Source organism: Chenopodium album, chromosome 13 (genome assembly GCF_948465745.1).
Source record: "Chenopodium album chromosome 13, dcCheAlbu1.1, whole genome shotgun sequence".
Classification (NCBI taxonomy): domain Eukaryota; kingdom Viridiplantae; phylum Streptophyta; class Magnoliopsida; order Caryophyllales; family Amaranthaceae; genus Chenopodium; species Chenopodium album.
Window position 1 is genome coordinate 1556352 of NC_137846.1, and position 24507 is coordinate 1580858.

Genomic DNA, 24507 nt, shown 5'->3' on the forward strand with positions numbered 1-24507 from the left:
TTATCTTTATACTATTAACCTATGTTAAATATGGTACACATTTATTTATATTTTCACTCACCTAAATCAATGGTATATACACTTAATAATAATAATAATAATAATAATAATAATAATAATAATAATAATCTGCTCTGCTCGGCTCGGCTCTGCTATCTTGAAATTTGCTGTGCTCTACTCTGCTGAAATTTAATCTGCTCTGCTAATCCCTGCTTTGCCCAAAAGCTCAAAAGAACAGGGCTTAAACCATTAAACACAACTTTTGGAGATTGGAATCCCCAAATCAAGTTTTAACTTTAAATTTTTTGTTTGTTTATTTTGAGATCTAGAATCTTGAGGTGCCCAGAATCACACACTAGAATATCGGATCATTACTGATCAACTCTATCAAAATTTCGAAAACCATTGCTCCCACATTCCAACTCTGTCAAAGAATTTCCGCTGTCAATCTCAAACTTGGATAAGGGAGGAAGATTACATGAGGCAAGAGTAAAATTTTATCAGATCTCATGAGCCAAATTGATTGCTCCCTGGTCCCATGTTTTTTCACTAACAAACTCATATGGATTTTCAACAAAAAAAAAAAAAAAAAAAAAAAAAAAAAAAAAAGATTAGACTAGTAAAACCACCAAAAAAAAAAAAAAAAAGTACAATAAAAAAAAACAAAAAACAAAAACCAAAAAGCAAGAAGAAACACACCTTTTTTTTCTCTTTCTCTCCTCCCACAATTTCTCTGTCCTCCGTGCTGTGCGTGACACCCCGCCGCCGGCGGAGGCAATGCCGACATCAGCGACGAACAACCGCCCAGAATACCTAATGCTCCGACTATCATCGCCGGAAAATCAGACAAAGTTCAAAGCACTTCGAGAATTGAAGAATCAGATCATCGGAAATCGCACGAAGAAGCTAACCTACGTGAAATCCGGTGTCGTAGTACCTGCTGTAGTGAATTCTCTCTCCTCCAGTGATTCTTCTGTCATCGTTCAAGCATCGGCAGTTATCGGAAGCTTCGCTTGTGGTGTTGATGCTGGTGTTAAGGCTGTGCTCGATGCTGGCGCTTTCTCTCTCCTCTTAGGTCTTGTTTCTCATTCCGACGCTAAGGTAATTTGATTTTTGGTGGATTAAGGAATTGAATTGTGTGTGCGCCCGCGCTTGTGTTTGTGAATTGAAAAAGTTGAAAATTTTGAATTTTAGGTCAAATTGTGATTTGATGAAATGGTGAATTGTGAAAATTGAGCTGGTTATAGTTGTGTGAGGAGGATTGTAAATTGATTAGGTGATGTTGGTGTTGAAATTACTGATAATTTTGATGATAGGATAGGTATTGTTTTGATTAATTTTGTATTTGAATGTATAATTTAGTCGGAGTTTGGGTTGAATTGAAGCTTGGTAATGAAATGTTGTGTAATTTGTCGTAAATGAGTTATAATTTTGGGAGTTTCTGCTGGAATTCGGTTTAATGGAAGGTTGTATTGTGAGAATTGAGCTAATGGGATCATGTGAAATTTGATGTGTGACAAACTGATTTAATGCGGTTGTATAAGGTTTGATTTGATTGTTTGATTTATTAGAAAGTTGAGGGGAACTGAAATGAGTTCATTATTATTTACCTAGTTGAGTTAGGGTTGTTGATTTTTAGTTCAAGCTTGAATTGAAGGATGACTGAAATGTGAAGTTAATTTGGTTTTGAGGTTTATAAGTTAGAGGGGGGATGTGAAAGGAACTAGGAACTAGGAAGCAGTGATTGATTTGATATTGTGAGGTTTGATATTGATCTTGGAACTGTAAATTTGTAGAGGTTAGATAGAACCATGTGTGTGTTGATTCTGGAGTTCAGAATTCTAGAATTGTAGCTCTTATTGGATTTGTTGAATGAGCTCTTTCTGAAAATTTAACTGGGTTTTGAGGTTAATTGGGTGTATGAGGGGAATTTTGAAACGGGGAGTTGATTTATGAGGTGGTTGTAAGAAATTATGAATTATTCAGAATTTGTGTCGGTCACAGGGAATTTCTAGAGCAACTGAGTAAATGCTTAAAAGTTCTGTATATTCAATTGATGAAGGGTTTAGAGTTTGTGAGCTTGTTCTATTGTGTCGAATAGGGGAGCAGTTTGAAGAAAGATTGCTAATTTAAGATGATCTGAATAATTTTATGTATAAAAGGCTGTGATGCCAGTGAAGGAGAGAATTGTGTCTATTAGTGATAGATATAAGCTGCTTATATTGGGTATATCCATGTCACTGTTCTTATGCTGACCAATAAAAACAAACTAAAGGATTTTGTATGGATTTTATTTAGCAAATATTATGGTTTTATCTATTTGCTAAAACTAAGATGTTCAATATGTGTGAAATGATGCTCTTGCAGTCCCAATTAATGTGCATTGTACTAGCGAAAGCGGTTTCCCACCCAAAGATCATTTCTGAGTCTCAACTGGATGCAACTTTGCAATAGTGTGTTCGCTTATAAATAATGAAGGTAGGTTTTGTTTGTATAGTTTGTTAGTACCCACCTAGTGTGATGCAATTTGAAGCCTTCAGTTGTTATCAAAGATGTACATACGTTGTGATTGATTTCCGTGAGCCTTTCCAACATACCTTTAGCAGTTTTGGCCCTTTACAGTGATGCAACAAAAACCAGTATTAGATCTATTAATGTCCAGTCCTGCCACTGTTTGGACTGTAATTTTACTCTGGGGTAGCAAGGTGACATTTGATGATTAAACCTAATATCTTCAATGGCGGATCTAGGATTTCGAGCTTATGAGTCACCTTGAATTATTGATCATTGATCACCTATAAAAGTACAAAAAAAATTTCGAATCCAAAACTATTAACATAAAAATATATATGAAAACCACCTTGATTTCAATCAAACAAAAAAAATCCATACTACAACCAAATAGTACTTAAAAAATTCATCTTACAAACCGAAAGTACTACAAATAATATATTACAAGCACATAGTACAATAAACTATTACAATTGTTCACGACGAGTTTTCATATTTTGCTATCGATGAATAATGTGATCTATTTTAACATTCGAAAACAAATCACTTTCTAGAAAAGTAATCAAACAATCATTCAACATTTGATCTCCCATGCTATCACGCAATTTATCTTTCACGATCGTCATATCAGAAAATACTCTTTCAACACTTGCTGTTGCAACAGGGAGAGCCAGCACCAACTTCAAAAGCAAGTATACTCTACTATGAGTTTCGGACAATCCCGTCTCAACGAGTTTCTTTGACAACTCACTAAGACTCTTCAAATTCCAAAACCTTTCATCTTCTCTAACGATGACAATGAAATTTTGAAGTGTGTGTTCAAATTTCAAAGTAAATCAATTCCGAGCTTGAAAATTCATTTGGATAGAATGTTGCTAGCTTGGTCAATTTAACTTTGTCAAAAGAAGAGAACCGATTAGCTTGACTAAAACAAGACATACACATGAGAAGTTCTTTACTTATCTCGGGAAATCGATTTTCAAGCTCTTGTAACTGAAGATCAATGACACTTATGAATACCTCAACTCGAAAATGATGAAGATTTGACACTCCCGGACGCTTACCTGTAAATATCCTTTTCCGGGGAACAACATATGTCGCATCCATATCTGGAACCTCAATCTCATATTTGGTTGTGAAAGACAAGATCTTTGTGCTCTATTAAAATCATCTGCCATAGATTTTGCTTCGACAACTTTAGCAATCTCATCAAGTGAGCCAAGGATTGAAGGAAATATATCAAGAACATTTACAATGGTTTTAAAGTGGGAACCCTAATGGGTGTCACAGGGTCTTTCTAACTCCCGTTCTTGATTAAACTCGAACCCGTTTCAAGTTCACCTAGGGATAATGCATCAACAACTGCTTGAGCTTGTTTTTCACGAAGAAATTCTTTCCTCTTTGGTGAGCAACGCACAAAAATCAAGAGAGGAGCAAGCATGTCACTAAAGAGCCAAGCACAATCAGGATTCTTTCTAGCAAGTGCAACTTGGGTCAACAGTTGGTGAGTAAAGCAATGAACAAAGTATGCTTTTTTACATTCTTTTTCTATTAAGGTTTTAAGGCCATTAATTGAACCTTGCATATTACTTGCCGCATCATAACCCTGTCCCCTTACTTGAGAGAAAGACAAAGAATGTTGAATTAATAGCGACTCAATAGCAACCTTAATAGTTAAAGAAGTTGTATCCCAACATGCACAATACCAAGTAAACACTCACACACTTCTCCTTCTTTATTTACATATCTCAAACAAATAACCATTTTTTCCTTATCAGAAATCAACTCATCAGCAAGAATAGCAAAGAAACCACCATTAAGATCTTCTAGTATTGCTTCAGTAGTTTCTTTTGCACATGCATTTATGATGTCTTTTTGAACAACCGGAGAAGTAAGTTGACAATTACCAGGAGCATTTTTCAAACAAACTTTTGAATAATCAGGATGTAGTTCTGAAACAAGAGTCAAAAGTCTAAGAAAATTACCTTTATTTGAAGAAGTTTCTTTTTCATCGTGAGCTCGAAAAGGCAATGCTCCAACTAAAAGCCATTGTACAACAATAATTGATGCTTCCAATCGCTTCCTATAGTTACTCATAGACTCCTTGCTTTGTTTTGAAAATGCAGTGGTGATGCTTGACTTTTGTTTCTTAACAAATCCATAGCTAACAAGGCACTGTATGTTCTCACCAACATGAGCTTTTAGTATGTCTTATCTATTCCAAGATCGAAAACCATCGATAACAAATGCATCACCTCTAAATGCATTTTCATCCTTGAATAAGTAACAAATGAAACAACAAGCAACATTCTTTTCCACACTATATTCAAGCCAAGAACCCCAAGTTTCAAACCACTTCACACAAAATCGACGTTTTTTAGGGGCAATGAGTCTTTGAGGAAATACATGGTTTTTAGGTTGGCATGTCCCTTTTTGAATGTAAGTTCTCCTCACTAAGTCTCTTGTTATAGACCAGATTTCTCACGCACAATTAATATAAAATGAAACAATAATTAAGGGGAAAGCTCGAGTATTTGATTGATTAAGGGTCGAATTACCGATTACAAGTGATAAGCATAACTTTAGGCTATGAGTCTCTCAGTGACTTGAGGTCACAACTCTCACAATGAACTTGTCTAATTTCTGGATAATCTGCCTAACATTCTACTACACTACTTATACTCAAAGCATAGCTAATACATGTGACATTTTAATTAACCAAAATGGAAACCCACAAAGAACATGATTAAAGGAAGTTGCTTTCTTTCCTATTTTCCCATTAATTAACTTTGTCCTGTTAATGAAACAATAATTAAGGGGAAAGCTCGAGTATTTGATTGATTAAGGGTCGAATTACCGATTACAAGTGATAAGCATAACTTTAGGCTATGAGTCTCTCAGTGACTTGAGGTCACAACTCTCACAATGAACTTGTCTAATTTCTGGATAATCTGCCTAACATTCTACTACACTACTTATACTCAAAGCATAGCTAATACATGTGACATTTTAATTAACCAAAATGGAAACCCACAAAGAACATGATTAAAGGAAGTTGCTTTCTTTCCTATTTTCCCATTAATTAACTTTGTCCTGTTCCCCTTTGTTGCTGGGCTCTGCTGCACCTTGCTGCTTCTTCTTGGCGCACCTCGTATACACCAATATTGGTGGCTGTCTTGCGATGTTGACCCCGTTGACCCAGTCCATAACATCACTCCCCCCTTTGAGTTTCACCTTGTCCTCAAGGTGGAATGACGGAAACCGCTGCTGGATAGCTTCATACTCCTCCCAAGTTGCTTCAAAGTCAGCCAAGTCCTTCCACTTAATTAGGACTTCCAGACCTTGAGTCGTGCCCTGTTGCTTCAGTCGAACTGCCAAGAGTTCCTCTGGTTCGACTATCATCTCCAAATCCGGAGACAAGTGGTGAGGGATGAGGGGTTGGCTGGTGAGATCACCTAGAGCACGCTTCAATTGCGAAACATGAAATACAGGGTGGAGTTTACAATTAACAGGAAGTCGAAGCTTGTATGCTACCCTTCCAATTTTCTCCAAGACTTCGAAAGGGCCATAAAATCGTGCCGCCAATTTCTCAAACGGCCTCCGTGCAAGGGATTTCTGACGGTACGGTCTCAATTTCAGGAACACGAATTCCCCTTCCACGAATTGCTCTTCCCTTCTACTCTTATCAGCGTTCCCCTTCATGATTTGCTGCGCACGATTAAGATTCATACGGAGCTCATCTAAAATGCTATCCCTTTCTCTCAATGCCTCCTCGAGGCTGCCAACCACCGTCTCATTCGCTCCTAAACGCCACAACTTAGGAGGATCTCTCCCATAAACAATCTTGAATGGAGCCATCTTAGTCGAGGTGTGAGGAGATGTATTATACGAGTATTCTGCCCATGGCAACCACTTAGCCCACGTGCGAGGTTGCTCCGCAATAAAGCACCGGAGATAAGATTCCAAACACTTGTTGACGATCTCCGTTTGACCGTCGGTTTGGGGGTGATAGGCCGTACTTCTCTTGAGGTGTGTTCCTTGTAACCGGAACAACTCTTTCCAGAAAGTACTCATGAACACTCGATCTCGATCGGAGACAATGGAAGACGGAAAACCATGAAGCCGAACAACCTCCTTCACGAAATAATCAGCCACCTTAAGAGCGTTAAAAGGATGTTTGAGCCCAATAAAGTGGCTGTATTTTGACAACCGATCAACCACCACAAGCACGGTGTCGATTCCTCGTGACAGCGGTAACCCCTCCACAAAATCCATTGATATGTCTTCCCAAATTGCTTCGGGAATTGGAAGTGGCTGAAGCAACCCAAGTGGATTTTTGGTGGTGGATTTGCTCCGTTGACAGACCTCACATTCTCTGACATATTTCCCGACGGCCTTCCGCATCCCCGCCCAAAACCAATCTGAAGAGAGACGAAGATATGTCTTGATCTCCCCATCATGACCCCCTATGGCTGTATTGTGATATTCATTCAAGAGAAGAGGAATGAATTTGGAATTACTGGGTAAAACAACCCTACCCTTATAAAAAACTCGATTTCCCTCAAGGTGAAAGCCTTTGGGCCCGTCTTTCCCTCCTTTCAGGCCCACCACGATGCTACCCAACCATTTATCCTTCTCCAGCTCTCTTTCTAATTCGGCCCAATCCACCCAATGTGAGTGGATCATCGTACTCAGCCCAATCTTGCAGAACTCATCATCTTCTTCATTCCCCTGCTTCCCCTTTCGTGACAGAGCATCAGCAACGCGATTTGCTACTCCAGGCTTGTAATGGATCTCGAAATCAAACCCCACCAATTTTCGAATCCACCGTTGATACTCACTCCCCACCTCGCGTTGTTGTATTAAGAATCTCAAGCTTTGTTGGTCCGTTCGAACCACGAATGTTCTACCCAACAAGTAATGCCGCCACTTAGTCACCGCAAGAGCTATAGCCATTAGCTCCTTCTCGTAAATCGACCTTCCTTGAGCTCGGACCCCTAAAATCTTGCTGTAATACGCGATTGGGCGCCCCTTTTGCATCATCACGGCCCCTAATCCAAAACCCGAAGCGTCGGTTTCAACCACAAACTTTTCTCGAAAATCAGGCATTGCTAGAATAGGGGCGGTGGTCATGGCCGTTTTGAGCCGATTGAAAGCTTGAGTTGCTGCCTCAGTCCAACAAAACGAATCTTTCTTTAATTGGGAGGTTAAAGGCTCTGCAATTTGTGCATAATGATGTACAAATTTTCGGTAATACCCGGTTAGGCCCAAAAAACCTCGAAGTTCCTTGAGGTTTCTCGGAATTCCCCAATCAAGTACCGCCTTGATTTTCTCCTGATCCATAGCTACTCCCCTCTCCGAAATTACGTGGCCTAAATACGCCACTTCACTCTCACCAAATTCACATTTCTTCCAATTTGCATATAAACTATGCTCCTCCAATTTTTGTAACACTAACTTGAGATGCTCACGGTGCTCCTCCTTACTCTTACTATAGACAAGAATGTCGTCGAAGAAAACCAACACAAACTTCCTCAAAAATGGTCGGAATACGTCATTCATTAGTGATTGAAATGTGGCCGGTGCATTAGTAAGCCCAAATGGCATTACTAAGAATTCGTAATGCCCTTCGTGAGTACGGAACGCCGTCTTGTGAGTGTCCTCCGGCTTGACCCGTATTTGGTGATAACCCGACTTCAAGTCGAGTTTGGAGAAAACCTTTGACCCATGCAATTCATCTAGGAGCTCGTCTATCACGGGTATTGGGTATTTATCGGGAACGGTTTCCTTGTTCAAAGCTCGGTAATCCACGCAAAACCTCCACGAGCCATCCTTCTTCTTGACCAAGAGAACCAGACTCGAAAACGGACTACTTGAGGGAACGATGATCCCTGCCTCTAGCATCTCTTCGATCATTCTTTCAATCTCATCCTTTTGGGCCTGAGGGTACCTATAGGGCCGCACTGAAATTGGGTCACAACCACCCTTCAAGAGTATTGAGTGTTCATGGCCCCTTTGAGGAGGGAGCCCATGTGGCAAATTGAAAACCCCCTTAAACTGACCCAATATTCCTTCCAAAAATCTGGGTGGGCCTGACTGGTTTGGGCTCGGCCCATCACTTTCTAGCTTGTTAATCTCCACCAGAAGCCCTTGTTTCTCCTTTGACAAAACCCTCATCATTGCTTTCAAAGACACTTGGGCCTTTTCTAATGAAGGATCGCCCACAAGTGTCACCGGAATCCCCTCCACCGTGAACTTCATCACATGCGTCTTCCAATTCGTGACCACCGAACCTAGTTTCTCTAACCATTGCACCCCCAAGATTACCTCCGTGTTGCCTAAAGCTAGTGGGAGGAAATCTTCCTCCACCGTGACTCCCCCACTCAACTCCACCTTGACCCTCCTACAAACTCCATCTCCACGGATCGTGTCACCATTTCCCAAGGCCACCAAAAATTCCCCACCTCGTTCCACCTTAATGTCCTCCTCTTCTACCACCTTAGCGGAAATAAAGTTGTGAGTCGCCCCCGGATCCACCATGACTACCACCTCTCTTCCACTCACCCAACCCTTTAGTTTCATTGTTTTCGGGTTGGAAAGCCCAACCACCGAGCATAAGGACGCCTCCACCGGCGGTTCATCCATCACCTCCTCCTCGACGCCTTTGCCCTCCTCCTCCTCCGCTCCCTCACTAACGATCAAGACACTAAGCTCCTTCCGCTTGCACCTATGACCCACACCCCACCTCTCATCGCACTTGAAGCACAAACCTTTCGACCTCCTCTCCGCCAACTCGAAGTCCGTAAGGCGTCGGGTTCCTCCGGTAGAACTCTGGGCCGGGCCTGGGCTGGGTCGGCCCACGTTGACCGAACCCTGAGACTCGGGCGCCTTGGGCCAGGATCTGGGTGGCCCGCTACTGCTACTAGGTAGTCCGTATGTTTGGACTAGCCCACCCCTATTGAGGTTAGATCCTCCTTGGGCCGAACCAACTGCTGAAGGCCCACTAATGGCCCCTCCCTTCCAATTCGCAACAGGGGCTTTATTCTGTTGCATCCTGTTACGTTTCTCAATTCTACTTGCTATCTCCATAGCTCTCTCTAAATTAGGTGGATTAAGCAACCTAAGCTCCGCCTTAATCACCTTGCTCAACCCGTTAATGAACTGCCCCAACATCAAACTCTCCGGAACATCTTCCAAGGGCGCCGCCATCTCAATAAATCGCCGGCGGTATTCCAGCACCGTGCCACCTCCTTGCGACACCGCCAGCCACTGTTCATGTAGGGTGCCGGAGTGCGCGGGTCTGAACTCGTTCAACGTCCGTTGCTTGAGATCCGGCCAACCGTAAAACGGCCGCCTTTTTTGCTCCCACTGAAACCACTTGAGGGCGGGTCCATCCATCGCAACCACCGCGGCCTCCATTTTCTCCCTCTCAGTCAACCCATAAAACTCAAAATACATTTCCGCCCTTGCTGCCCAATTGTCCGGATCCGAACCCTCGAAAAGGGGCATCTCCAGCTTTCGGTGTCTCCAGTGGCCGCCGCCGCCTTCTCCTCCGCCTTTCCACCCGCTTCCACCGCGCCACCCGCCAGCCTCTCTAGGAAGCAAGTCCTGTTCGGAGTTATCCCCTACTGGTGTCGCCACCCGTTCACCCTCCTGTTGCAAGCTATTATCTCCTTCGTGGTGGTGCGCCGGTTGTATGAGTGACTGCTGTGGTGCACTCTGTTTCGCCGCTCTCATTTCTTCCTGCAATTTGGCGACCTTGGCTCGGTCTATGGCCCCCTGATTGTTGATGTCGTCTCGGAATTGGTTCAAGCGAATTTCCAGTTTGGTGTGAGTGGTTTCCAAAGCGCCTTCGATTTTCTTCCGTTCTTCCTCCATTGCAGCTTGGACCGCCGCTGCGACCACTCGAGTGAGGCTATCACCCGGGGATTGCACTTGTAGTTTGTCTTTGATGGAAGTCAACTGACTTTTCAACTCGGTGAGTATCTCCTCCACGGCACTAAGCCGCTGCTCCGTGTTTCCGTCCATGAATCGTACTGCTCTGATACCAAGATGTTATAGACCAGATTTCTCACGCACAATTAATATAAAATGAAACAATAATTAAGGGGAAAGCTCGAGTATTTGATTGATTAAGGGTCGAATTACCGATTACAAGTGATAAGCATAACTTTAGGCTATGAGTCTCTCAGTGACTTGAGGTCACAACTCTCACAATGAACTTGTCTAATTTCTGGATAATCTGCCTAACATTCTACTACACTACTTATACTCAAAGCATAGCTAATACATGTGACATTTTAATTAACCAAAATGGAAACCCACAAAGAACATGATTAAAGGAAGTTGCTTTCTTTCCTATTTTCCCATTAATTAACTTTGTCCTGTTCCCCTTTGTTGCTGGGCTCTGCTGCACCTTGCTGCTTCTTCTTGGCGCACCTCGTATACACCAATATTGGTGGCTGTCTTGCGATGTTGACCCCGTTGACCCAGTCCATAACATCTCTATCATCGGGATGGAAATCACTCATCTTTCTCCTAATCTCGGGTCATGAGGAAGATTGGCAAGATCATTTTCAACTTAATCTAACACCATCTCCCAAAGCATTAAGAGGACAAGATTGTTCCACTTCATTTTGAGGGGAGTTGTGAGTGGAATTTTGTGGTGATCTTTGAGGTGAATTGTGTGTGGGAGAGGTATGTTGTTCACTAGCAGGATGTGGAGTGGAAATTTGTTCATTTGGAGAAGAATTTTGTTGACTAGGATGATTACATTTAGCGAAGAAACTAGCGATATTTGGAGTACGTTTCCGCTTCATTCTGAAAATCATTTAAGCAATTACAAAAAATTCAGCAATTCATATATACAATCATATATACACAATTTCAGTTCATTTGATTACACATAATACAATCAAATTTCAACTAAATCTGAATCAAATGACCAACTAATCAACTAATCAAGACTACAAAGTACCAATATTACCAAATAAAGTGAAATTCAATTCAACATTCAACAATTCTGCAATTCAACACCACAAATCCACAATGAATACAATTTGTCAATTTCAAGACTATGAAATTGTAATTTATAAATGACTGAAATTATAATTAATTAAGTAATTAACACAATAATAACAACAAATCAACAATTCAGTTCAATTCAATCAATCAAATGACTAAAATTATACATAATTATAATTTAAAAAATAAATTAAATGGTATAAATTAATTAATATCTTGCTGCTAACGGCTTGCTGCTTCAGACCTTCTCACCTTCAATCGGTGCTTCGTGCCTTCGTGGACCATGGTACTCGGTGGTGCTGCGTGGGTTGGTGGCGTAGATCCGAGGGCGGCGGCACTGCGGCAGGCTTGAATAACTCACCCCCTCGAGGTGTTGCTCGAAGAGTTGAAGGCTTGAAGGACGAACCACGAACGGACGAACGAACGATGTTGGCTGCTCCGGCGTGGGCGGCGTGGTCGGCTTGATGTGAGAGAGGGAGTTAGGGTTGTCGTTGTGAGGTTTGAACTTTGTTCATTCCGTCATTCGTTTCACGCGTTTTGGGCGTTTTCTCTTTTTTTTTTCTTTTTTTTTTTGGCGCTGCTGAGTCACGTGACTAGTGTGCACACGTGTAAATCCGCCACTGAATATCTTAAGTTGGTTTACTTGTATACAATATGCATATATTTGTCGATAATATAATGTAGGGAAATTATCGCTGTTACACTCTAGCTTCTAGCTTTTGTCTTTGGTACACCTCATTAAATTTTCATTATCGGTACACTCATAATTAGCACCTAATTACTACAGTAACTAAAACGTTAATGAAACGTTTAGGTAGGTAAATAAAAAACGTGTTAGTTGAAAAAAAGAGGAAAAATACCTGAATGCCCTCCCACTTAATCTCCCTCCAACCTTTCCCTCCAACATTTCCCTCCTTATTTTTGAAAAAAAAATAAAAATCAATTCCCACATCATTAACCCTTATAAATACATGCTCTTCTCCATACTTTCTTTTACAATCTCTCTCTCTTTCATTTTTTTTGCTCTCTCACTTTTAAGTTCAAATCTGCAATGGCTTCTTCTTCTAGCACAAGATCTATTTCAAGTAACAGAGATATACAGGTGTGTGGGTTAAAACCATTACCTGCAACTGTAATCCTCCAAGATGTGCAGACATCGAGTTCTTAAACTCAACGGCTAATCTTGGAAGGCCCTATTACAAGTGCAGGCTATATTGTAAGGGATGTTGGTGGCAGACGCTGTTAGAGCAGCATATGTTCAACTATTAAGGGCTGAATTCACTGAGTTCATGAAGAAGACAAATGACTTTGCTGATTTTGTTCATATGGTTGTTAAGATTGCTGTTGTTATGTATTTGGTTTTATTGGTTGTTTTGAAATAAATGCAGTTCAAGAGTGGGTGTGTGAGTTGCAATGAGAACTTAGCTGTGAGATGTAATTTGAATTGATATTAATAAAAGTGTTTGACTTATGTTATACTCCCCTGTTTCTTTAATTATTAACACTTAATGGTGCACTAACAAGAATAAAGTAGTAAAATTAGGGAAAATGAAGTGACATAGAGAAAAGACATATATTAACTGTTATAGCAAAAGCAGTGCAACCCCAACATATTGTTTCAGAAGGTTACATCAAAAGAAAGACAAACATAATGAAAAACTTGTATAAGTTCCCAACAAGTACACTTATTTCAAAAAAGAAAAAACTAAACCAATTGTGTGATCAAACAGCACTAAACTTTGGTTTATATACTTCAAAATAGACTAAAATACATTAAAAAGCATCTGCATATCTCAGAATTACATCCTTGTCTCCCAGGAGTAGAATTACATCCTTGTCTCCATATGTCTTGTGGCACTTGACAGTTGTGAGCTGTGAGCGGTGAGCCTGTGAGCTCAGTTACACAAGGCCCTTCACCTTTTGATTTTGCTCTTGCTTCTTTTGCAGCGTTTGTTTGATCTCTCACTCTTGGGTTTTGTATCACAAGTGCTTCTCCAGCCCTTAGCTCTTTTCCAGTGAGCCCTCCTTTGCAAGTTTTTACAAGTCTTTTGCCTAGCTGGTCCTCTCCTTCTTCCCTTTTCCTTCTGCTAGGTCTACCAACCTGGAAGGAGTCGGCCTAGGCCCATAATCACTTATGCTCGCAGGAAGGCCGAAAAGAATTCTCGAGGTGGTATTCTGTTATGAGTTTGTTAGTGGGGTTTGAGGTAATGTGGTAATTTTGGGAATAGTTTGTTATTTCTTCTTAACTTTAGAAGTTGCTAGTAACTGATTATAAATAGTAATAATAGGAGATGATTATCCAAAAAATTATAGAGAGGTTTTGGGAGAGATTCCTTCCTCTCGAAAGAAGGAGAGTTGTATTGTTAATTATACCGATTATCAATACGTCATATCGTTAGCTGCTATTTCCCTCTTTTGTGCTTGTGTGTTTTACTCTGTTTTGATCTCAGTTCCTAGCACAACCCCCCTTTTCATCTTTGGTGGGTGAACATGATGAAGGTTCTTAGCAGCAAATTCAGGCCATTGACTAAGATCCGGGGTAAGAGTTATGTTATGACTGTAAACCTTTTTGTAGGTCTGTGCAAAATACCAGGAACTTGGGTGGGTCAACTTTTGTATGAGTCATTGCCCCTTATAGCATGTGTGACACTTGCCAAGCTCCACATGAGCAAATGTTATTGTTTAGGCTAAGAGGGAACTGTGATTTACCCTCATGAATCTCATATTCCCCTTGGCTTGACCGGAAAGTTTTATAGCTTGTAGTGGCTTTGCTGATCTCTTTAACCAATCTTGCTATCTTCGGCAGAGTTCATCATCATTCAAGGCCATTGCAGCCTCATGCCAAGCTATCCTGACCATGCACACTCTCCTTATACCTATCATAACATAACAATCAAATTAGTAATGTAATCATTCAAAAATAGTGTGAAATGCAAGTTAGCTTGATTATTACCTTTTAGTAAAGTCAATACTGGCATGCATTTGTCAGCTCCAAGTGTTAGTTAAAACTCTCAACAAAGCTTGAAGTGTAAACCATTGATGGCCTAAATCTGCAAACCATTTCATGACATCCTCCCCACCTTCCTTTTTAAGTCCCTCAATTGACTTTCTGAATGTGAATTTGTTAGTAGCATTGCAAGCTCTGCAGAAAGGGATGTATATAAGTGGACTTGGGAAAGCTTTCTTGTAATTTCTACTGCAACAATACCTTCTCTTAGCTTAAGGCCAAACAGTTTTCAATGCAACATCAACACCCTACAACAATCACATTTATCAATGTATGCTATGGAGATGTAATTAAATATAGCAATTAAGAAATGAAAAAAGGAAATATATACACAATCTTTGACTATGTTGTGGATATAACTCCCGCTTCTCATTGTTACCATCCAAGGCAATGACATATAGTAAAATTCCACCATAATTGCCCTTCAAATGAGCACCATCAACTCCAATCAATGGCCTATAGCCTGCTAGAAAGCCTTGCCATTGTCCAGCAAATGAGATGTAATATGCTGCCGAACAAGTTAACCCTTGGAATGCTTTAAAGCCTTAGAACCTGGGTTAATGCTCATTATAATTTCAGTATATCTAGGTAAATGGTTGTATGGCTCGTCATGTCCTCTAAATAACTCATGAACAACGTATCTCTTCAACCTATAAGGTGGCTTGCTTCAATTAAGGGCCTTTTCTAGAATGTCTGGATTTGCCCTTATGTCTTCCATTACCTTTGGAGCAACCCATTTAACCGTACAAATTGGGCTATACATTTCTTACTCCCTGCAGTTATGCACATTTGGCCAAATCTTCTTTATAGCCCAAGTCTTCCCATCTCGCACTCTACTAGCATGCATCCTCCACTCATAGCATTGTGCCAAGCAGGTTACAGTGTACCTCTTGTTGTCTGCAGCTACCATAACAATTGCAAAGCCTTCCTCAACTGCATAATCTTCAAGGTCTCTCTCAAATGGGCCTTGTCAATAAATATCATCCATGGTCTAAGCACTATCTTCCCAAATTTGATTTCTTCATACATCTCTCCATGCTTATAAAGCTTATCCACATAATTATCATCATAAGAATCATCAATGAAAGCTTACTAAAAGGTAGGTTCCCAGTTGTCTTCTATGTAGGGAACAGTGCTTAAATCATGCAACTCACCCTCGGGAACATCACCATCAGGAATTACTTCTCCATTTGAAATCCCCATCAGAAGATTCATCACCCACAGTTCATCACCAAACCATCAGGATCACCACCAGCACCACCCAAACCATATGTAACCCTCCTTCTAGCACTAGGTGCACTACTCTCCCCTAGCTTTATGAGTTCTATACCTTGTTTAGGCACTCTCCCTTTCTGACCACTCCATATACCCTTCCTAATTTGAGTACTCATAGGAATTTTTTTAGCAAATAGGTTAGGGTCAATGATAATATTTGATGGTTGGCTGTTTGGACTTCATCTGGGAAGGGGAGTGGTGTGAAAACCTTGGACTTCTTCTCACAACAAGTGTTTTGAAGACAGTGTGTGGTGAAATAGAGGAGGTAACTTCTTATTTCCAGACCAACTGACTCCAATTGTTTGGACTTGCCCTTACCCTTCCCACCACCAGAACCAGCCTTGCCCTTACCCGTCCCACCACCGGAACCAGCCTTACCCTTACCCTTCCCACCTCCACAACCAACCTTTCCCTTATCCCGTGCCTTTTCACAGTATTTCTCAAACTCCTTCGTACCCTTAGTGTATTCTTTGCTAGACTGCTTACCATGATTCTCTTCAAACTCATCTTGTATATCAGCAAAGGTAGTGTTTGGGTTATGATTTAATTCAGTCCCAAAAATCACATGTAATGGAGGGCTACTAGGAGTAACCACACTAGTAGTGGCAGTAGCATCCTCGGAGTATTTCAATCTCAATCTCCTCCTAGGCTTTAGTTTGGTGATTTCATCCCCTATCTTAGAAGGAGTGGTATTTTCTACAGATGGCTGTTAATTCTCACTCATAGTCAATGGTAGGGATGTTTGGTTTAGGGGTGGTGATTTTGGTTTTTCATGTACAGGTGGTGATTCTGGTTCTTCATGTACACCTTTGCTAGCTAGTTCAGCAGCGAATTTGTTCCTCCTAAACTCAGATACTGTATCATTCATAAAGGTTGAATTTAAAGAAGTCCCAACCAAAATCTCATACATCTTAGCATCAGGGAATGTCCTAAACATCCTATACAGACCACCACCATCATCTATTGGCCAATGTTTGCCTCTGTGCATAAGCAAATATAGGGTTTGAAATCACTACTCCCTTTTTTTTGTAAAATATCTTCAAATTCTATCATTAAGTCCATTTAGTAGCAAGTATCACAGTCCAAATCAATATCAACATTATGTTGCTTATATTTAAATCTCAGTGTAACCTTGTAAATCTCAGTCCAAAGTAAATTAAACTACCACGATTTAACAACAACAGTAAATCACAAACTCAAGAACACATATTTAAACCTAGATTAAGCATACAATCACTAACACTATAGCATGCAAACTCAAATTCAGCAATTTTCAATAAAGTAGGTCAGAGAGTACAAAATTAAGCAAGCATACATATTCATAAGCAAATCGAACATAAATCAAGGCTAAATTAACCAACATTAGAGCATAATTCAAACGGTCAACATAATTCAACCACTCACAAGAAATTACAAACTTCATCTAAAACCTAGCAATGTAATGTGAAAAATTCAGAAATTACAACAAGAAATAATCACTAACCTTTTACAATCCACAAAGCAGGCCGGCCTGAGGCTCCAAGAAATTTGCTTCAGAAGCGCGAGAATTAGGGTTTGATGCAGAAGAAGAACAAGGGAAAGAGAGAAGGAGATGACAATGAAAAATTTGGAGTTAATGATGATAGTAGGGCTTGGAGGGAGAGTTAATGAGTGAGGGGGCATTTTAGTCAAGTCTAAGTAAAATCCCTGTCATTAACCCTAACTAAACGTTTGATTAACGGTTTAGTTACTGTAGTAATTAAGTGTTAATTATGAGTGTACCGCTGATAATGAAAATTTAATGAGGTGTACCAGTGATAATTTCCCTATAAAATGTAACTGTGGTCACTGAACACGAAGTGTTTAAAGAAGAATCGACCTCATATACTAAGTCTTGTGAAGCTTTTTAATCAATCGGTTTGCCTTTTGTGTGTGTGTGTGTGTGTTTCTGAAAATCTAAGTTATTGATGCATATACAGGATCAAATAGTTATTTCACTTCACATGCGATTGCTTTTATGTCTGCATTTATCTGTCTTTTGCAGTATAATCAAGAAATATTTTTCTTCTTGGTGATTTTGAAACCTTAATGCTTTGCAGGTTGTGGATGCTGCTGCTAGATCACTTAAAATAATATACCAGTCAAAGTTTGCCCCCAAGTATGATTTTCTTTCAAAGGAAAACATGTGCTTCCTTATTTCGCTATTGGACAGTGAGAGTGAGAATCTTACAGGACTTGGTGCTACTATTATTACGCATTCTTGTCAGATTATAGCAGAGCAGAAAGTGTTGTATGAGGCTGGCATCTTAAAGAAGCTTTTAGACCTTCTGCGAGGTTCCCTTAGCCAGAGAGATGCTAGTTTGGAGGCTCTAGCTGCTGTTAGTAGGAACAATCCTGATGTTAGTTCAGAGTTTGCTGAAGCCAATGATGGAAGAGCTTTTAGGGTTGTATGTGAACTGACGAAGGATAAGTATCCCCGGACAAGGCTTCTGGCCTCCATGTGCTTGATTGCTTTGTGGAACACTTCACCATGTCATCTACAAGATGCTGGACTCAGATCAAAGCTGATACATATACTGATTGAGCTTCTTGATGATCCTGGTCAAGTTGGAGATGACGCTCCATTCGCTTTGTCCAGTTTGATTGGTGGAAAAGAGGACCTACAAAAATTAGCTTTTGAAGCAGATGTTATTGACAAAATGAGCAAGCACCTAAAGAAAGACTCATTACCAGCTAAACGTTTACAAGGGATATTCTTGGCTCTTGCTGATGTATGCTCAAAGTTGGAAGTCTGCAGGGCAAATCTTATATCACTTGAGGTTTGTATCATATATTAGTTTCTCCTTGTTTGAAACTTAGTTGTAATGATGTGTCTTTATATGGATCAGCCAACCAGTTATTTTTTATATATTTATTTATTTGATATTATATCCTTTTCCAATTCATGTCACTATTGTTTGAGAGGGTTTGGTCACCTTTTTTTAAGCGTGGTGTTTGACAATAGATAATACTACCTTAGTTTCGATCTGATCATAACATTTACTATGTGCACAAATTTTAAGAAAATTGGTAAGAGTGGGGGTAAAAAGGTGGATAAACTGATAAAGTAATAAAGAGTGAATGGAAAGTGAATATATTGCAGGTAAGAGGGGTGATGTAGTGAAGGAAGATTCTAAAATATGAAATAAAGTGATAGTGTTAAGAACTTTTAGAAACAAACCAATAAGGAAAGTGTTAAAATCATTTGAAAATAGAGTAGGGTTATTAATGTGTTCCTTTTGTTTGAGTGTGACCTTATAAATTGTTTATTATATATGAGTAGAATAAACTGAAGGATTAGCAAATTCATATGTATTTGCATTCCTCAATCATCGATTTCCTACTTTCATATATAATATACCTCTCTTTTAAATGATCCTTAATCATTTCCTATGATCTATACATCTTTTTTCCTATATAATTCAAACTTTCATTTCCCCTTTAATTTATAAATCTCTTTGTTGTGTGACTAGAAGTGCAGCTGGGGATACTAACTTCCAAGATTTACCTGGAAAATTACTATTGTTTGATTGAGCAATTACTGCTATATAGGGTGGCATATCTACAAAATGACTCACCTAGTAGGACTTTGATGAATTAATAAGAAAGATTGCAGGGAGTATCACCAAAAGTTTATACTTTATAGTGAAGCAATGAAATTAATTGGTTGAAGAATTTATTTGTACTGTCATTGAGGCATCCCAAAATCTATAGCAGAATAGTCAAATAGTATTGTCAGAGTACTTAAACATGATAAAGTAAAAATGCGGTGAACAAACTGATGATGCATAATTTTTACCTTGTTGATATAGGTACTCAAGTTGGTAGCTGAGGCATTAAATCATGACTGCTCTGAAGTACGAATTGCAGCTTGCATGTGTTTGCGGAGTGTTTCTCGGTCAGTCAAGGTTTGGACTTTTGATATCTGTAAGAAAGTTTGTATTGCGTTTGTATATTTGCCATCTTTAGTGCATTATCTCATATTGCATTATTTCAGAATTTGAGTGCAGGTATGTTCATGAATGATCTGATTGTGATTCCGTTGATAAAGCTTCTAAATGATGCTTCGACTGCTGTCCAGGTACTGTTCTATCCTATTTGCAATGTTTTGTGTAATATGCTAAATATCCTGTTCAAACAATGTTACTTAACAACTTTCTTGTCTATGACTCTTTCATTGGTGTTGATTATGAAGTAAACTTTTTTTTTTTTTTTTTTTTTAAAGAATTATAAAGTAATCTTTATTTCTTAACAAAAATTAGCTTCTTTTGGCCCCTTGACATTGTGGTAGCTGTTCCAGCTAGATGTATGGCTTGTTAAAGATACTCTGAGTTTAGATTACATGTGGTAGCTTGAGAAATGGGAATGGGATAGGAGTGAATAAGAAATAGTCGATCATGTTTAAATATTTGATAGTAAATTTATTTATTCACACGGTTTTTTAGGGTGATACCTTCTCGTCAGAGATTGTGGTTTCTAATGTGAAAATATGTGTTTTTTTTTTTAAATTTTCCATTTTTCTTGATTTTTTTTTTTTTTCCATTCAAATTGGTATTAGGGTTTAGGGTGACGCATGCGCCTGTTGTCTGATTGCCATCTTACAGTAGGGGCTTAACGCGTCAATAAGGCCGCCTTATTATACAATTCCTATTTCCTACCAACGGATTGCAAACGACTTAAATATCGGACATAGTATTGTAAGTGGTAGATTGACTTAAAAACACATGTTTTTCTAGATGAGGGTAGATATGCACCCTTTGGTGCTAAAAAATGCTAAGTATGGGATTGGCTAAGGCTCAACGCCTAGTGTGGGGATGTTGAATGGTGATGCAGCTGCGCATAACCCTTGGGGCCAAGGCACAACACCTTAATCTTGAAAAACACCTATTAAAAATAGTTCCAACCATTAAAAATAGCCTCTCGACATGTTGTGGGGCCCTTGGGAAGTACCTCAGCTTGTTTTCTTTCCGTGTCCACTATACTAAATGATTGTCCAAAACCTAAAGCTTATTATATACTCAAAATATGATAATTTTCGGAAATTTTGGGACCAGGTGTTGAAAACTACCGGCATTTTAGTGGATGCTTCTCAGGGTCATATTACATCGTTTGGAAGTATATTTGACCAGCAGTTGGTCACAGAAAAACATGTAGTGGCCTTGAGTAATTTAGGGAGGCGCGTGCGTAAAAATTTGAGTGGACACTTCAAAGGCTAAATGGATGGTTCCAACCAGGCAACCACGCGAATGGCCTCCCGTAGTTTTGGGGTCCATGGGAAAAGCACCATGACTTGCTTTCTTTTTTGGTTCCCAATAGGTAAAAAAAGTCCAAAACCTAATTCTATACATAAAATCAGAGCTATTTTGAAGGTTTCATGACCTGGTGTCGAAAACTCTTGGGGTTTAAGTGGATGCATCCTAATGTCATATAATGATGTTTGCAACTATATATGACCACTAGTCGGTCATATAAAGTCCCGTGTTTGCCTTGAGTTAAAAAGGGAGACACAAGTTATGTGGTTAAATTGGTAGTTTAAAGGCGAAACAGATGGTTCCAACTGCCTAAATGGATTATGGGAAGCACCTTAACCCATTCCTTTCCTAGTCTTGAAAAGTAGCTAATTTTTGAAAAAATATTCCAAAATTGAAGTGAATGGGTTGGGTTTCTTCCGGGGTCATGTAAGTGGATTTGGAACCATGATAAACCTACTATAGCATCAATAAACAACGTGGGTATACATATAATCTTCTTAGATGTTTAGGCAGTATCTCTTTGCTTAAGGTTTGAGAAAATGAAATAAAGTGGGTGTGGTATGGCTATGTTTGTATCTCAACACAGACTGTTTCCAGCCTATTGCTAACACTCAAAATCATTTTTTCACTTACATGTGTAAGTGGAAGTTGTTAATGCCTACTTGCATATGAAATTATAAAGTATGTTTATTTGATTTTTTAACGGGGTCTGAAATGATTCTGATTGTGCCTTCTGTTTTTGACAGAAGTCAGACTAAATTATCAGGGGTGTTTTATTTTAATTTGTTGCTTATGGATGAACTTTGGGTGGAGTCTTCCTTATTTATAGTTATGTTTACATGACTCAATCTATTTTTTTTCTCTATTGTTTAGATTGCAGCACTCAGTGCTTTATGTAATGTAGTGGTGGAATTCACAACGCGTAAATCCATCTTTCTTCAATATGGAGGTGTCAAACAACTTGTTCATCTGTCAACATCAATGGATTCTACTGTCAGGTTAAATGCCGTACGGGCTCTGAAAAACCTGATTTTCCTGGCCGAAAAACAGTTTAAAGGGGAAATATTTTTGGAGCTGTCACCTGCCACATTGTGGAGTCTCGTATGCGGTAATAATTGCTGTTAACTAATTATTGAAAAAAAAATTCGCGTAAGATAATAGTTTAATCTACATATTATGATTCCCTACATTATATTTGCATGCAGATCATGAGTCGTCTGTCCAAGAGCAAGCCATCTGTTTTGTTCGCAATCTTGTTGATGGATGTGTTGACTCTATTGAGTATATATTCACTGAAGAAGCTATAATATTACATGCCATTGTAAGACTACTGAGGAACACATCCAATCCCGAAGTCTGCATTCAGGTTAGATATCTTGCAAGCTGTAAGGATATCAACAAAATGTGGTTTATGTTCCTTGCTTGTTCTTGACATGTTATTAGGCTGATGGATGAATCGCCTTTTAAAATGCTATCCTTCGTAAGAAAATAGTATTTCCTCCGTCCCACAATATATTGTGCCCGTTTCTCATTTATGGGATTTAAAGGAAAATGGAGGGAGTAGCAAGATTCCTTAAACTGCATCAAATGAAGTAGTTTTCTGGTACATATTTCTTTGTATACTACAGTTTTCTGGTATATATATTCCTTAAGTTTGTGGAGGTATAGTAAGACTGTGAGAGAGATAAGGTGGATCTGCGGAGGGAGAGTGAGAAGAGCATCGGTATTCAGTCAATTCCATTTGAGTTAAAATGTGTTCCAAAATAGTGGCACATTTTTTATTTTTTGTATAAAAGTGTGGTATTTTTCAGAGGTTAGGTCAATTGTGAGGGTAAGTTTGTCCAAAAAAGTGTGATGTATTAGGAAAGAATCCAAATAGGTGCACCATTTTGGGACACCCAAAAAGAAAAAGTACTATATTATGGGTTGGAGGGAGTAGACCATAGCGTAATTCAGTTGATGACAACATTACTACAGTGTATTATCTCAGAAATAATGTATCAGTTGCACTGCTCTTTCTTTAAAGATAGTAATTGCTACAAACTGTGTTGATTGAAGTAAAAGAAAGTGGGCTGTGTACCGATTGGCATGAATGTAGATAATTTCTGCAATCACTGAAAGGGCTTTGTGGTTCTGAATTCCAAGTTTGGAGCTTGGGTAAATTGCACTGCATGAATTCACTTTAGTTTGCTTGCATATTTATGTTCACCCACTTATATACTTTGGTAAGAATGGTTCATCCTTTCATTTTCTGATACATAGATGTTGCTTATGTACGAGTCCTTTCCCTGTAGTTGCTGCTCATGGTAGAACTTGCTGAATATTTACTAACAATTTGTGAAAAGGATCAAATTCCAAGTTCATAGAGTATCAAATTCCAAGTTCTTGATATGTTTATTTTGGCGCTGATATACTTTTCCTCAAACTACCTCCTCCAACCGCTTTTTTTGGCTTAGCTATTAATGTCATAATTTGCATTCTCCTGGTAGGGAATGTATGTACTTGCAAATGTGGCAACTGGAAACGAATTCCACAAAGAAGCAGTACTGCAGCAACTCCTCCCACCAGCTGGTAGCGATGATCCATCCGTTTTGATCAAGCTTTTGCAGAGCAATGACAATAGATTACGCACAGCGACTGTTTGGACTGTTGTAAATCTAACATTTCCTAGCAGCCCTGGTGCTTATAGTCGGCTTGTCAAGCTACGTAATGCTGGTGTATATAGTTCGATAAAAAACCTGGCAAATGATTCCTGCCTTGATGTCAAGGTAAATATACAAAACACAATTTAAAGCATCTGTGCCAAGTTACATTTTCTATTATTTTTATATGTGAACTTGTAATATTCTTTATGTTTTTCCCCCTTGTTTCGCAGCTTCGTGTCAAAACTGCATTGGATCAATGAGCAATCTGTGGCGTTTTGTGACAGCTCTACCTAGCTTTCTTTGGCTACGAAGAGGCCCTGGTGTAAGAGTTCAAGAGTTTGCACATTCATTTGTAAGTTGTATTACAGTCTGTAGCCCTATGTCCAGTATTGGGGAAGACAGACAAAATATCCATCCTCATAGGCCTCGAAATTTTGCTGAATCTCAGCACAGAGATTGCAATGTATCTGAAAAACTAAAGGGATGGGGCAGTTCATAGTTGAAAAGTAGCAAAGGCATTGCAGCATTCTAGGCTAAAGCTCCTAGAATTTCAGTACTGCTTTGAATAGGGTCTATTATAGAAAATTGTTGTAGATTAGAGATTGTTGCTTAGATTCTTGATATTAATCTCAGCTGTATTTTGAGCCATGTGAGACAGATTGTTCTAAGATTACAGGCCATGTAAATGAGGTTTTTGCCTGTGGTATTATTGTAATAATTGTAATGGTTGTACTTGCATTAAGACTTAAGAGGATTTATTTTTTGGTCCGTGAGT

At 39.3% G+C, this 24507-nt stretch overlaps 1 protein-coding gene across 2 annotated transcripts; it reads left to right on the top strand.

Moving 5' to 3' along the window:
* The first annotated feature begins 645 nt into the window (after positions 1–645).
* On the top strand, positions 646–24500 carry LOC145574182 (uncharacterized). 2 transcript variants are annotated; one of them, XM_081631920.1, is made up of 9 exons: positions 969–1101; positions 13483–13739; positions 17896–18615; positions 19648–19743; positions 19833–19916; positions 21961–22195; positions 22293–22453; positions 23577–23855; positions 23963–24500. In XM_081631920.1, the coding sequence occupies exons 2-9, from the start codon at positions 13716–13718 to the stop codon at positions 23990–23992; spliced, it is 1629 nt and encodes a 542-aa protein (XP_081488046.1). In that variant the 5' UTR covers positions 969–1101; positions 13483–13715; the 3' UTR covers positions 23993–24500. The 2 variants fall into 2 exon arrangements, with proteins under 2 accessions (XP_081488047.1, XP_081488046.1); XM_081631921.1 differs by lacking the exon at positions 13483–13739 and having other exon boundaries at positions 646–1101.
* The last annotated feature ends 7 nt before the right edge of the window (positions 24501–24507 follow it).

Bases quoted from the DNA above. Each gene is read 5' to 3' on its own strand.
- LOC145574182 (XM_081631921.1), top strand. From the start codon at position 778: ATGCCGACATCAGCGACGAACAACCGCCCAGAATACCTAATGCTCCGA. The intron at 18,616-19,647 runs GTTTGTATCATA...TTGTTGATATAG, and splicing joins CAAATCTTATATCACTTGAG to GTACTCAAGTTGGTAGCTGA. The intron at 23,856-23,962 runs GTAAATATACAA...CTTGTTTCGCAG, and splicing joins ATTCCTGCCTTGATGTCAAG to CTTCGTGTCAAAACTGCATT.